An 11,730-nucleotide genomic window follows, 5' to 3' on the forward strand; every position below is an offset into this window, starting at 1 on the left:
AGGTGAAGTTTAAATCTGTTTCCATGGGGTGTGGGCGGATGTGGCTTTTCTGAGGTTTGCAGAGGCACAGGGACTGTGCTTCTAGAGCAGCAGAGGAGGGAGTGCATGGGGGTTCACCCCTCAGGAGAGCAGTCCTGTGCTCTGCCCTGCTCCTGCCTCTTCACCTCCAGACATTTCAGCTGCTCTTGCAGCCCGTGGTTGGGGTGGCACTTGCAGAGCAACTTCGTGGAAGGGCAGTGAGATAAGAAGAACAAAGTGGGAGCAATCCCCTTTGGCCCAGAGCACAGGTCACTGGGGAAACTGAGAGAAAGCAGCTGTCTGGGAGGACTACTGTAATCATGGGAAGAGTCATGAGCTGCTCTCAGCACTGTAGGCAAAACTTTTTCTGTCCCCTAAATGTAGGCTTGGGGCTGGGTGTCTCCTGCCATGGGGAGGGGGGAGCAGGGCTTGAGGAACACTGCCCGTGCTCCACTGCAGCCCCGTGTCCTCCGCACCTCCTGCTCCCCAGACCTGCTGGAGGCTTCTCTCTTGTGCCTGCCTTGGGTGTGTTTAAGGTGTTCACTTGACCCATGATTTCACTCACCACAGAGGTGCTACTATCCAGCTCTGCCCCAGCATCCTATATTGGGATGCTCTCCTGGCACGTGGCAGCAACGCTGCTGCCAGCACATCCAGGGCAGTGAATCCAGGGCACAGGGCTGGGATAGCTCTGGTGGGAATCAAACATGTAACCTGAGTGATGGGCTTTAGGGGCAGCCAACTCAAGGCTCTTCACCAGCAGCAAAAAAAAAAAGAAAAAAAAGCACCTTGATCAACTATTTTTTCATTAAGCCCTGCACATGTGTGCTCAGGGAGGTATCTGAACATGAGGAGCTCGTTCAGGCCCTTCTCAGCCTGCTCCACTTAAGAATCATCAGTCATGGGAATAGCTTGGAAAAAAAAATTCTGATGCAGGTTGTTTACTCATGCATTAAGGCAGTTTCCCCTTCAGCTGCTGCGTGTGCTTGTGCTGAAATGAGCTGTGATCAGTTGCTCACTGTTGGTTCAGGAATATGGTTGTCAAATCGTGTGCCATTTGTGTGTGCAGATGTGGCAGGATGCCTTGAGGGCAGGGGTGAGTTGCCTTCTGGTTTGGGGGTTTCTCTACCTTTACAGGTAATCATAATCTTCTGGGGACAGCAGAGTATTTACCTACTGCCCCACAAGTGCAGGCAAAGCCTGGGACCTGCTGCGTCAGAGGCTGCAATAAATGTGATCCTCGTGTTTCCAGGGTAGCAGGGCTTTAGGTGGAACAGCAAATATTGTGAGGCTGGCAACCAAACTGCAAGAGTTGATTTCCCTGTATTCTTGGAGGAAAATAGCTCTGATTTATTTGGAGTCATTAATTCATTATTTAGCTGTTTTCTGCTTAGTGAGTCAGGGAGAAATGACATTTTGAGAAAAATAAAAAAGGGAAAATTATAGCAGAGGTGCTTTGAGTCATTTCTGTTTGAGATAAGAATTGCAGGTTGCTGCTTAAAAAGTGACCTTTTGGTTTTTACTGTCACCCAGAGGTGGCTGGGCAGGGTTCGGGGGTGGGGGTGAGAGCCCTGGCAGCTCTCCCTGCTGGCAGCTCCCTCTGCCTTGGCTGCTGTGACCCAACACGCTGAAACAAGATCTGGCTTCAAAACCAGGGTTTTCAGTACACAGAACACATCTTAGCCGTGTCAATCGAGGAACGTTGTGGTTTTAAAGTCTATGTGAGCCTCATGTCGCTGCTTTTTTGGCACAGCCACCACAGAGGTAAAAAAGCCACCAAAACCTGCAGACTGGGCCATATTCTGCAGTTTGCTTCCTGCCAGGGGTTCACCGTGTCCCCCATATCAAACTGAATTAATGGTTTGTACTTGGGCACCAGATGATGAGTGTAAATAATTCTCTTTGTTAGCAGTGTTTTACTATATGAGCAGTGAGATTTAATTATTACTTTTTATTTCCTTTCTGCCCCCAAGAGGTGACTGAAAAGCATCCTTGACTTTAATTTTCTTTTCAGCCCTTGCAGGGACTGGGGGAGCAGGGGAGCTCCCCCCTTGGCCCTGCTGCCTTTCCTGTGGCTTGCAGGGGGTCTTTCCCTGGGCAGGAGAGGGGAGCTCCCTTTGCCCTGTAGCCTTTTGCCCCTGCACCCCCAAATCTGCCCTGGGATGGCATTGGCTTGGATTTGAAAGGCAGTCAGCTGGTGACAATGGTGACATGATCCCGGGGAATGGCCTGGGGTGAGCAGAGGAGGAGAGGGGCTGGAAGGAGGAGGGAAGAGTTGCAGGAGGGGAACTTGGGCTTTGTTTTTTGGGAGGCTGAGAAGAGGCACAGCCTGGTCTGTGTAGGGGCTGCAGACCCAGCAGTAACAAGCTGTGCTCTCCTGCCCATCCCAGCAGTGAGTGGAGACCCTGGCCCTGCTGTGCCCGGGGTCAATCCTGCCGGCAGAGCGGATGGAGCTCAAGGCTGGGTAAAAAAGCAAAGGGGCAGAATTTAACCCAGGATATAATACACTGTAAGAATGTTTTCAGTGCTTTGATTAACTTTTTTTTTTTTTCTTTCCCTATTATGTTTTCTTATCCTAAGCAGCCTGGACCGAAGTCCCTCCAGGCTGTCCCCTCCTGGGCCAGCCCTTTCCCGCAGCAGCCCAGCTGGCTGTGAGCAGCAGGGCTGACCCCGCACAGACGGGCCCAGGCAAGCCCCGGACCTGGATGAGCACGTTCTTTATTTTCAGCTCCACCAACACACAGCTGAAGTGTCCACAGCTCGCCCGGATCTCACCTAAGCTGCTGCTCCTTTCCAGCTGCCCTCCTGGCCCCGCCGTGGGACGTGCCCTCCCGGTGAGAAGCCCTTGGAGGGATTTTGGGTTTCATTTCCCCATCACCCAGCAGGATTATTGCTGTGGGAAAGGGAAGGCAGAGCTGCCCAGCAGCCCGTCCTGCGCCGGCTCTTGAGTAGCTGGAGCAGCTCCAGCCCATCGCGAGACGGCCCCGACTCATCTTTGGGATGTGTTTTCCCCTTTTTCCTGCTTTTTCCTTCGGCCGTGGCTGGCGGGGTATGCGCTTGGCTGGCAGGCGGTATGTCTGCTGCTCCTGCCCGCTGCGTCTGAGCTCCCGGCTCGCCGAAGCGCGGCCAAACCGCCGCTGCTTGCGAGAGGAGCAGACCAGGCGGGGCCGCCAGGGTCGTGTTTGTTCTGGGGAGACGCGGGGAAGGTGAACGAGAGCTGCCATCTGGAGGATGTTTCTCGCCCGTGCCCAGTTGGGCGGCTGCTGCACGGTGGGGTGGGCATGGTGGGATGGCTGAGCTCCTGCGGGGTTCAGCCCCGCAGCCCGCTGCGGTGCTGACCCGTGATGCGGGCCCCGATGTCCCTACCCCAGCAGGCTGGGTGGGAGGGGTCCCCCCGCGGATGTGGGTGTCCCGGTGCTGGGGGTGGTCTCTCTCTTGCGGCCCCCGCAGGGCAGAGCTGCGTGTGCGACGTGGAGGAGCAGCATCACCTTTCCAAAAGCCCCATCAATCCAGGCAAGCAGCAGTTCCTGGTGTCTTGGAGGGCTTTATGCTCATGGCAGGGTTTCCCCATTTCCCATTTCATTCAGCCTAAGAAACTCGGGGATTCTGCCCAGTAACCCTGCCCGGGGCAGCAGGGTGCACAGAAGGGGCAGGTGCTGCTGTGATGTGGGGATCTTGTTCTCTATTTCCACCCTCTTTTGCAGCCAAAGTCCATCAGGTCTTCCTCAGTTTCCCAAGGGATTTGTCTTTCATCTCCACTGAAACCACAGTGCTGGGATGAAGCGTTGGCTTTGGGACGTGATCAGGGTGGGCACAACTACAAACGACCTCCTCTTCCCTGCTGGAAAGGCAGAGCAGAGAGTGACAGGAAGATGGAGGAGGGTGGTGGTGTGTCCCCCCATGTCTAGGGAGCAGAGGCACTTGGCAGTGTGGGTGCTGTCCCTGGGAAGCATTGGCAGTGTGGGGGCAAGGCAGTGCTGTCCACACCGGGGCTGCACTGGGCTAATGAAAGGGGTGGCAGACCCTGTCTCTTGGGTGTCCCCTGGGAGCCAGGCACGAGCTGCACATGCACCTCCAGCCACAGGAGCAGGTCAAGCCCACCGTCAGGGCTCAGAGTTCCACAGTGCTCCTGGATTCAGGCAATCCAGAGACCCTCAAGTTCAGGTCTACCCCTGCCACCAGCGGTTTTCCGAGCGCGGTTTCAGGAGACAGTTTGTCTGTGCCTGAGACACAGGCGGGTCGTGGCTGGGGTGGGGCAACGGGGGTAAAATCGAGGGGCGTCCCGTGGCTTATGATGGTTGGCATTTCCCTTTGTCAACCAGACCTTTTGCCCAGGGAGGTGCCTTCACTTACCGCCGGGGGTGCTGGGGGCAGAGGCGGGCAGGGCCGGGCCAGGCAGAGCCGCCGCTGGGTCTCCAGCCGGCAGGAGCGGTTCTGGTTGGAGACACGGGTAGAAAAGCCCAGGCCGCAGGTGGCCGAGCAGGCACTCCACTCCGTGCCCCACTCCTGGCAGGGGTACGGCATCGGTGGAGACCCTACCCCAGGGGCTGGATGAAAAAAGAAAAAAAGATGAAGGGAAAAGGGTGGTTGGAGCCTAGTGCTGTGCTGCAGGCGTAGCTCTGCACGGCGGGGAACGTGCAGTGAGGTGTCTCCTGCTGATGGTGGTGGTCTGGGCTGATTGGACCATCGCCAGAGACCTTCATGGGCATCTCCTCACCAGTGTGTCCTGCATCTTACCTGCCCTGGCATCCTGGAGGAGGCGCTGGTCCCGGGTCTCGCAGACCCACTCTGGGCAGCACTTCCCAGGCATCTCCACGCGCCGTGGGTAGGGGCAGTCCGGGGTGGGCAGCCGGATGTCCTCCTGGCAGAGTGGGATGCAGGTGAAGCCCCCGTCCAGGCAGCGGCACTGGAGCTTGCAGCTGGGCTGGAAAACCTCCCCATCTCGATAGACTCGGCCGTTCACCTCGCAGCCCTCCTCAACATCTTCAACTGCAAGTCACAGCCAGGGAGCCCGTTAGGGACAAAGTGACAGAGATGTGGATGGCAGAGGGGACTGCTGGGGGAAACTGTGGGGCTGGCTCAAAGGGACTGAACCAAGGAGGCACAGAAGTGACTGGGAAGTGTGTGGGGCAGCTGTGGGTTTGCAGCAGCATGTGCATTGCCCAACCTCCTCCCCTTCCCTACCTCCGCTCCTTATCCCTCTGTATTTTCCAAGCAGCAGCTCACCAGCTGGCCATCCTGCCTTTCAGGGTTTTCAGGCTAGAAAAAGTTTATCTGAAATTTCTCTGCAGGATCCCCAGGCTCCAGCCCTGGCAGGGTGCCTGCAGCCTCCTTGGGACCCCTGTGTCCATCCCTGCCCAAGCCCCCAGCTGGCAAACAGCAGAGCTGGCTGGAGATGCAGCACAGCCCTGCAGCCAACCCACCAGCATCAGCCTCACTTAAGCTGCTTTCAGAGCTTCAACAGCCTCCCTGGAAGTGGTGAGGGCTGCCTGGAGCTGGCTGGGGCCCTGGCCAGGGGTTGGGTGCTGGACTGGGGACACAGGGACATCCCCGTGTGGAGCTGCCACCCCGGTGCTCACAGTTGCAGGTGGCTCGGGTCCCCATGGATGCTGTGCTGTAGTCACAGACGAGGCCCTGGCTCTGGTCGCAGACATGGAGGAAGTCACAGGGCTCTCCCAGGCGCCGGGCACAGATCTTACAGCAGCCACAGCCATCCAGGACCAGGGGGGACCCGCGGGGGCAGCGGGGTGGCACCCAGGGGCAGTAGCACGGTCGGCGGCACAGCTGGGCACACACCTGCAGAGGCAAAGCCAGCCCTGAGTCAATACAGCTTGGGTTTTGGCCCACGGCTGCTCTTTCCCCGGGACAACAAGGTAATCCTTTCTTCATCACGGGGGCAGATTCTCATTGGAGAGAAGCTCTGCAAATCTATGGGAATAGTCCTGTTAGGACAGAGTGTGCTGGGCACCTGGGGAAAGCTGGGGAGAATCAGGGATGCTCAGCACTTTGCAGGATGGGGATTTAAACGTATCACTGGTCTGAAGGCACAGGAAGAGGGTGGAGCTGCAAAGTGAATATCCTGCTTAGAACGGGGTTGGCAGCCCCAGAGGCAGCCACACGCTGCCCTAAGCATCCCAGTGGTGGGATGGGGGGAAGCAGCCGGCCCCCATGCCTGCCACCAAGGCAGGGGGTTGTGCCCAGCTGGAGGTGTGGCTTTAGTGGGGCTGAATGCACGTGGTGAGGGCACAGCACCTGCACAGTCCTAACAGCTCTGTCATGCCAAGAAACAAGGCATCGCATCAGCAGTGGGGGAGTTGAAGCCAAACGAACCACACTGCTTTTCTTCCTGCTCCAGCGCCTCCTCTGCCTGTCCCTGCCTGCAGCACCTTCTGCCTGGCCCACTGGGTGAGGAGCCCTAGGACAGGTGTGTTTTCAAGGGCTGGGAGCTCTAGCTGGCCTGGGCAGTCTCTTCTGCAGGGCAGTGCTGTGCAGCTGTTTGCCTGCTCAGCGGCTGTTGGCCAGGGCTCTGCCCTGGAGTTCACCAGAGCAGGTCAGTGTTTACAGCCAGGGCTCGTTCTGCCTGCACAATTACCTTGGCACGAACAGCTTTTGCAGGCAAGGCTCGTGCTCCCTTTGTGCCACATCTGACAGGGCTGTTGCATATTGGGCCTGAAGCCAAGTGAGCTGGCTCTGCAGTTTGGATGTGAAGTCTTTGCCTGGCAACCTGTGTGAGCCCCTCTCTGAGCTGCCCGGGCAGCCCTGCTGCTCTGCCTGCTGCACGACCAGCACACACCATGCAGGCAGCAGGTCAGCACACATGCAGCCAAAAAATTCAGCCCTGTGCTGCTCCAGACACTGGTGTCTCTGCTGAGACTGCCAAGAGATCAGTGAGTTCAGCATGGATGTTAGATACCATTTTTCTTTTAGTTTCTCCCAGTAGCATCAGGTCTGGGATTACCAGCTGGGCACAGAAGGTGGGTGCTGGTGTGCTGTCTGTTCCTGGTATGCAGGAGTTCAGATGCTTTTTATGGGCCTGTAGCAATGTCAGTGCCAGCAACTGGAGATAAAATATATCTGAAATGGACTGGGCAATTTGAGTCTTGTTCTAGTTTTATCAATGAGCAGCATTGCTAGTGTGGCAGGAACCAGAGAGAGGCTCACAGCAGGGACCAAAGGACTGGCTGTGGTGGCCAGATTTGGCACAAAGGCCCTTGCTGATGCTCCAGACACTCACAAGCATGCTTGGGGCAGGAGTAATTTCTTCATCACTGCTCACCAGGCAGCCAAGGGCATTTTTCATCTTTCAGGAGGTTGCTATTACAGATCAAGATTAGCCAAGCCAACTCCCTGAATTAATTTCCCCCTGATTGTCTGTGGATGACAACGTGGCTCCTATCAGAGATCTTAACTGTCTGGGAAGGAGTCAAATAGGCACAACACTGCCGTGATGATCCTGCTCATGGAAGTCTGCTTTGGGATTCCAGCAACAATTAGAAGTTGGAGCTGTGACAGCCCCAGACTTGCCAGCTTTCCTGTTCTCTGCACAGACAACTATTTTCACATGGAGTCCAAGAGAAAAAAAAAAAAGAACTAAAAATCCCTACAACCCAAGCTCTGTTGGAGGCATTGGCTTTGCATGAGCATCCCGGGGAGGAGGGAGAGCTGAGTAACACTGAGGCTGGTGCTCACTGCCTGGCCCCTTGCCTTGGAGCCTGGGCAGGGACCAAGGAGTCTGCAGGAGCTGTTGCTGCTCCCCTGCTGCTCCCCTGCTGCTCCCCTTGCAGGGACACATACCACAGCCCCGGGAGAGCTGCAGGGATGGGGCAAGCAAACAGAGCACATTGCTGTCATTCCTGCCTGCTCCACGGACTTGCACAGCCAGCGCCTCTGGCCCATGGATGTTAAGACCTTGCTGCTTCACTGCAAATGTGTCTCCCAAGCATTGCTCTGCCCCCGTGGCACTGCAGAAACACAGCCTGCCAGCCTTAGCCACCAGGCCCCTTGTAACACCCCCCTCCTCCCTGCAGCTCACTTTGCAAGAACCGGGTGCCTCCCCAAGTAAAGCTAATGCTGCTCCAGGGCCCGTTTTCCTTACCTTGGAGAGGATGCAGAGGAGGGAGAGGAAGAGGAGCTGCTTCTCCAGCTGGAGCCTCATGCTGCTCTCCCCTCAGTGCTTCAGCACATCACCCCCCAGGCAGTTTGGAGGCAGCAGCGTGTTTGCAGGTTTTAAAGCCCCGAGTAGGTCCTGCTGGTGTTTATACTCTCTCTGCTCTGATGTCACTCACAGGCTCCAATATAAACATGAGTAGGTTTGGACAAGCCTCAAGATTTTCTTCTTTTTTTTTTTTTTTTTTTCCCAGCCCACATTCCAGCTGCCATTTCCACTTCCCTCAAGGTGAGAACTGCTGTCCTCTAAGAAGGGAAGGGATGCTGTCCCTGGGGAGCACAGGAGAGGGGCTGGGGAGCCAGGCTGGTGGGGTGAACAGGCTCCTTGGGGCTAGCCATGACTGGGAGGGAAGGTCCATGCCTCTTCCTACTAATCAAGATCTTCCCAGACAGAGCTAGTGTCTTCCCCCTGGCTCGTGAAAGGTTTGGCAAGACTATCCCTGCTGCCACCCTGGGACATTGCCATGACCAAGCAGGAACAGGGCACTCTATGCTGAGCCCAGCACACAGCAGGCCGTGGCAGAAGGGCGAGTTGCTCATGCTGTACAGAGCACAGAAGTCAGGGCAGAATCCTGTCCCTCCATCCCTGGGACAGTGGGGGACTTGCATTTGATCACCACCAGTGAAGGCTGCAGCAGTTTGCCAGGTAAGCTGTCCAGGCAGCAGAGGTGAGCTTTCCTCTCCATTCCTCTGGCACAGCAAGAGCTGGAAAGGGATTTGCTGTGGTGGTGGTGCCACAACATCCCCATCCTGCCTGGGCCTGCAGCTGCCCAGGGAGGCTGCTGGGGCAGGGGGCTCCTCTCCTGCACCCCCTTGACTGCAGGATGAGGTCTGGGGACCAGGAGCACTGCTCCTGCTCTGGCCCAAGGGATGGATCCCAGTGGCTGTGCACAGACGTGACGAGAACTGCCACTGTGTGTCACCTGGTGCCACATCTGTCAGCAAACACACAGGAGGAGCTGGGCGCCGCTTAAGCAGAGCACTGAAATTATGCAACTAGGAGTGATACCCCATCCCTTCCTCCACTCTTTTTTCCCTTCTTTTTGCTTTTGCAAAACAGGTCCTCAGTCCCCTGAGCAGCAATCCTGACCTCCAGCTTTGGTGCTGCCGTAGCTTGGGAGCCCAGACAGGGAGCAGGGAGGGCAGAGCTGGCAGGCAGGGAGCATGCAGTCAGAGCTATCCCATTTTCACCCCAATTCTCCTCTTTGATTCTGCTTCGTTAGCTGCAATCAGTCTGTTAACGAAGTCATGGCATCTTGTGGAAATACCAGGCCACCTTCCAAAGGCTTCTGTCACTTATCCTGGCTCTGGGGTCTCCTCTCCTTGTGGAGAAGCCACAGCTCCCTGCACCCCCAGCCCTGCCCGCCGCAGGGGGGATGTGAGGGCTGTGCATGGCTCTGTCCTCGCTGGCAGGTAGGCTCAGGCCCTGTTGATGGGTGCTCACAAGGCAGAGAGGGCTTGATGCCAAAGGCTGGAGGCACATCTCTTGCTGCTGTTGTCTCCTTGCTCCCCAGAGCTGATGCCACCCTGAGCTGCCGCGTCCCCGATCCCCAGCTCAGCCAGACACCCCGGAGGCAGCTGCGGAGCCTCCATCAGAGCTCGAGAGCAACAGCTCAAGAGCAGCCAAAGCACTGATCCAGCTCTGCCCCAGGGGAATGGGAACTTCAATTCATTATTCCACTCTTGTTTTTATTAGAGATTCTTGATTAACGGGCATGACTTCATTTCCCAGTTAGAAATCAGGTGACAGTTCTGGTAAGGGAAATATAAATCTCTTGTCACTCTCAGAGAGCAGCTCTGGGAGCAGCCAACAGCCCCGTGCTGGCCTTGGGGGGCAGCAAGGCACCCCCTGGGGGGGTTGGGGCACGAGGTTTTCTGGGGGTCCCCATTGGTGATTACCCCCCTGCCTGCCCTCTCCTGGGTACAGGTTCAGCTCTTTGGGGTGGGAAGCTTCCCTTGTCCCACCTCTCCAGGTCCCACATGCCAGCCCAGGTCTCTGTGCTGAGGTCCAGGGGCTGCAGGCAGAGCCCAGCAAAGTCATAGAGCCCTTGTGCAGGTTTGGATTTGTGCAGCCTCATGAGAGCAGCACATTAGCACTTCATTTTATAAATCCTCAGAACCCTTCCCCTTTAGGACGCACCCCATATGTGTTCTCCACCATATGTGGGATTTCATAGCTAATAATTGAGTCCATATGTTGTGCTTTGTAGTTTCCATGGTATTATTGTCAGGGTTTTTGGGGGCTGTAATTTTTCAGGGTTGTTTTTTTTTTTTTTCCTGTGGTCAGTTGTGCAAGAAAATAGTTGATACAGAGACCTGGAGACATCTCCTTTGAGTTAGCTGCTGGCAAGCTCTGCTGTTTCTATAGAAATGAAGGAATTGACCCAGTGAATTTACATTTTAGACAGCTGTTTTTTTCAAATCTGTGCTACCTAATGTGCCACCAGGAACAACAGTGCAGAGCTCTCGTTTGTGCACCTGGATCCACTGCAATTGCATCCATCTGTGATGGATATATAGAGCATGTTCTCCCTCCATCCCTTTCCTTTGCTCAGGACTTTCCCCTTCTTTACTCCATGTGTTGGACACACTCCCTGGAGCTGACTGAAGTCAGACCAAGACCTGGATGTTCATCTCTGGTGGGTCCTTGCTGGCTTTATTGCTCTTCATTTCAACAGTGAAATCATGGGTCTAGGGTGAGCCCAGCTCTATACCTTGGTTAGAAGGACATTTCCCTTTGCTTCTGGGCACTCCTGGCTCAAATTCCTGCTGTAAGGGAGCAGGGCTGTCCATGGAGGGCAGACAGCATGGGTGGGAAAGCTGGACAGACACCCAGCTTGGAAAAGCCAGGAGCCCTGAGATGAAAAGGAGACATCTCAGGTCTCCCTCAGCTGTTGGACACTTGGGGGTGGCTGCCGGCTGTTTTTCATGAGACTTCTGGAAACACCCTGGCTTTGGGAAACATTGAAATACCTTCATTTTTGGCAGGATGGAAAAGTTGTTTCCTACCCAGAATGAATCCGGCTCCAGTTTCAAACAGCAACTGCTGAGAGAGGTGGTGATGGCCATTTCCAGCCCTGTCTGGCCATTTTTATTCTCCCTCTGGTTCTTGCACCTTAACTGGAGAGCAGAGCCTGGCTGGGAGGACTGGCTATCCCGAGGGACAGGCCAGGCAATCTTTTACCTTGAGGTCACTGCTTCCACCCCAGACCCAGGCTAGGAGAGACTGAAAGTATTTACCATCTGGGGCCTGGCCAAGTGACTTGTGAGAAAAGAATTCAGGGCTGCCATCCAGTTTCTGACAGTCAGGCAACTACATCAGAAAACCTCGGCTTCATCTGGGACCAAGTGACCCCTCCAAGCTCCCAGCCACCGTGGCGAGGCCAGGGAGGGAGCAAGCAACAGCTGGACATTGCCCTCTCCCAAGGAGAAAGGGTCTTTCAGCTGGGAAGTGGTGCCTGGTGGTGGTGGGGACACTTGATCCTTCACTATTTTCCAGGCTTTTAAAAGTAGGTTTCATTAGAAAGAAGCACTGACAAATGGGAC

At 55.7% G+C, this 11,730-nt stretch overlaps 1 protein-coding gene across 1 annotated transcript; it reads right to left on the reverse strand.

Moving 5' to 3' along the window:
• Positions 1-2,767: 2,767 nt before the first annotated feature.
• On the reverse strand, positions 2,768-8,231 carry CCN5 (cellular communication network factor 5). Its single transcript, XM_051633080.1, has 5 exons — positions 8,114-8,231; positions 5,598-5,814; positions 4,756-5,007; positions 4,372-4,565; positions 2,768-3,859 (listed from the first exon to the last, which is right to left on the reverse strand). Exons 1-5 carry the CDS (start codon positions 8,171-8,173, stop codon positions 3,836-3,838), a joined length of 747 nt encoding a protein of 248 aa, XP_051489040.1. The 5' UTR covers positions 8,174-8,231; the 3' UTR covers positions 2,768-3,835.
• Between the last annotated feature and the right edge of the window lie 3,499 nt (positions 8,232-11,730).

This window comes from Apus apus, chromosome 15 (genome assembly GCF_020740795.1).
Source record: "Apus apus isolate bApuApu2 chromosome 15, bApuApu2.pri.cur, whole genome shotgun sequence".
In the NCBI taxonomy this organism is placed as follows: Eukaryota; Metazoa; Chordata; class Aves; order Apodiformes; family Apodidae; genus Apus; species Apus apus.